This window comes from Harmonia axyridis, chromosome 1, assembly GCF_914767665.1.
Source record: "Harmonia axyridis chromosome 1, icHarAxyr1.1, whole genome shotgun sequence".
Lineage (NCBI taxonomy): Eukaryota > Metazoa > Arthropoda > Insecta > Coleoptera > Coccinellidae > Harmonia > Harmonia axyridis.
In genome coordinates, this window is record NC_059501.1 from 32,515,742 (window position 1) to 32,518,297 (window position 2,556).

General features: G+C 34.0%; 1 protein-coding gene across 1 annotated transcript; it reads left to right on the forward strand.

Moving 5' to 3' along the window:
• Window positions 1–846: 846 nt before the first annotated feature.
• LOC123670547 (chaoptin-like) lies at window positions 847–2,047 on the forward strand. The gene has a single exon (XM_045604036.1). The coding sequence runs from the start codon at window positions 959–961 to the stop codon at window positions 1,973–1,975; it is 1,017 nt and encodes a 338-aa protein (XP_045459992.1). The 5' UTR covers window positions 847–958; the 3' UTR covers window positions 1,976–2,047.
• Window positions 2,048–2,556: the final 509 nt, after the last annotated feature.

A 2,556-nucleotide genomic window follows, 5' to 3' on the forward strand; every position in this document is an offset into this window, starting at 1 on the left:
CCTGCATAGAACGCAACTTTTCGAGAGCTTCCTCAACAGTCACAAAAAACCAAACCGGAATATAACACAAACAGAATATAAGATCATTAGTCTGTTTTAATTCGTGGCTTCAACAAGAATGCTTGACAAATATCACATAAGGATCGCAGGCATAGGTTTCTTTCTTAATATTGTCTCACTAGATTTGTAAGAAGTAAGAACTTTACTTTTCATGAAAAATTTCGAGGTGACAAGTTGGAGATGATATAAAAAATATTTACTCAACTGGTCATCACCTCGTTACTTACTCCCTGAACTCTCTTCTTTCCAGTGTTATACCTGTGTTACAAACATCAAATCATATTGTACACCGTGAATTTCTTCTTCCTTTTCTTATTCTCTAAGTTGTATGCCTGCGCAATGGTATCATGGTACCTGCACACTAGTTAGGGTAGGGGAAAGATATTCTCTAATGTATCTTTCTGAGAAGCCTACGAATGAGAAAGTCATATGCACAAGTACCACGAAACACCATTGTTACATTTATGCTGGTACATTTATATTAAGTATTATATGATATTATTTTCAAACTTTACATTTATGTATATTATTTCTGAGGAACTAAATGAATAAATAATATTATTAACAATAAGAACATTTAATGTCTTCATTTTGCTGCACTCATCACTAGAATATGAAGGCGCATTGACCAAAATATGCATATAATTCAGCAACCATTTATCAATGAAATATATATAAGTCGAGTTATTTCATTGAAGGAGAACGAGGAATTTCATCCAAGTACTCTTCGAAACAACAAAAACATTCTAGATAAAACTGGGCCAGCTTCAAAACACGCGGAGATAAAGTCGTTTCGAATAAATTCTGGCTTCGATAATTATGGTTTAATTCGTATCTAGCGACATGAAAAATGATGAAAACAAATTAATCAGAAAGTAGATCGTAATAGTTCAACGTGATGCAGTTTCGAATAACGTTGTGCTTAGTGGCCCTCATAATAAATTGTTGTGGCTTCGTATTTGAGGAGGAACAGGACTCAATAACCTTCAAGAATGTATGGATTCGTCTTATTTCGCAAACCAACTCCTCTGTGTACGTTGTAGAAGCGAGAAATTTGCGGGATTTCATAATCAACAATAAGACGGACACGATACGTATAAACAATCAGGAAATACCCATGTTGTATGAAAAATCCGTGACAGACATCCCAAATGTAGCAGTTTTCGACTTTTCATCCAATGGAATCCAAGGGATCGAAGAAGGTGCTTTTCAAAACTTGGGATTAGTACAAGCTCTAAACCTGTCCTCAAATCTCATCAGGGTGATTCGATCTGAAGTCTTCACACATGTGGATGTTCGATTTCTATTCCTTGATCACAATTCGATATTCAGAATTGAAGAAGGAGCCTTCCAAGACTTGTCCCATTTGTATTTCCTAGATCTCAGCTTTAACAGAATAAGATATTGGAATTGTAGTTGGTTTAAGGGCACTCATGTCAAAGGAATCAACATGCGACACAACTTACTGGATACATTGCCGGAAGATTCCTTCAAATTCTTGGATGATTTGGAGATTCCAGACGATCAACGGATCTTTCATCATCTTCTTTTCGGCTACAATAGCATAAAGTCTATCCACAGGTTCAGTTTGCCAAGATTGAAGAAACTGGTACGTTTCGACTTGAGTCACAATTATTTGCAAACTATAGAAGTTGGAACGTTTGACAACGTTCAATCTATCGATCATTTTGATTTGAGTTTCAATCATTTGATGTACTTGGATAGAAATCTTTTCAAGCATACTGAAGTGGGATTTGTAAACTTGAAGGCGAATTACCTGTTGTTTATAAACACCGACTACATCCCGATGGTCAATTTGGATTGGAACCCCTTAAATCGTACTGCAAAGAAAAGATGGTTAGAATGGAGACAAAAGTATGGATACGCTTTAAATTCCCCCGAATATGCTTCCTGATTGAGTTTTTACTGATTTCTTTTGGATTTGTTTGGGATGAATTATATCCAATGAATAAACCTATGTGAATTATTCTCTTTATAAAAGTCGAATACCTTACCTCTGTTCTAATTTTTCAAATCTCCTTGATATTTTTATATTATTTGAAATAAAAACTCAATTAAATAAAAACATTATTTATTGAGTTACAAGAATGTTTTTGCCATGACTACATTATAAGACTATGCTCAAACACTGGTGCAGCTCGGGGGTATTTTCGGGGTGGTTGCTTTGTTCACGTTTGACATTTGAAAATCTTATTTATATATAATTTCCTATGTGAAACGTTCTATGTTGAATTTTAAATCAATTAAATCAATTCAAATATTACACTGCTAAAATGAAGGTAACAGTGATCGTTATACCAATAGAATTTTATATTTTGTTATTTAATTCTTTATTCTTCACACAGTTCATCTGGTTTCTGCTCACCATCAAATGAATCAAAATATTTTTTTGATTATTGGGTGAATAATGAATTGAAAAGTTCATTTTTGTGTTCATCTGTACTAGATACTTGGTCAGAAGAAAACAGGAGAGTT

Coding starts and splice junctions, on each gene's coding strand:
- LOC123670547 (XM_045604036.1), top strand. CDS start 959: ATGCAGTTTCGAATAACGTTGTGCTTAGTGGCCCTCATAATAAATTGT.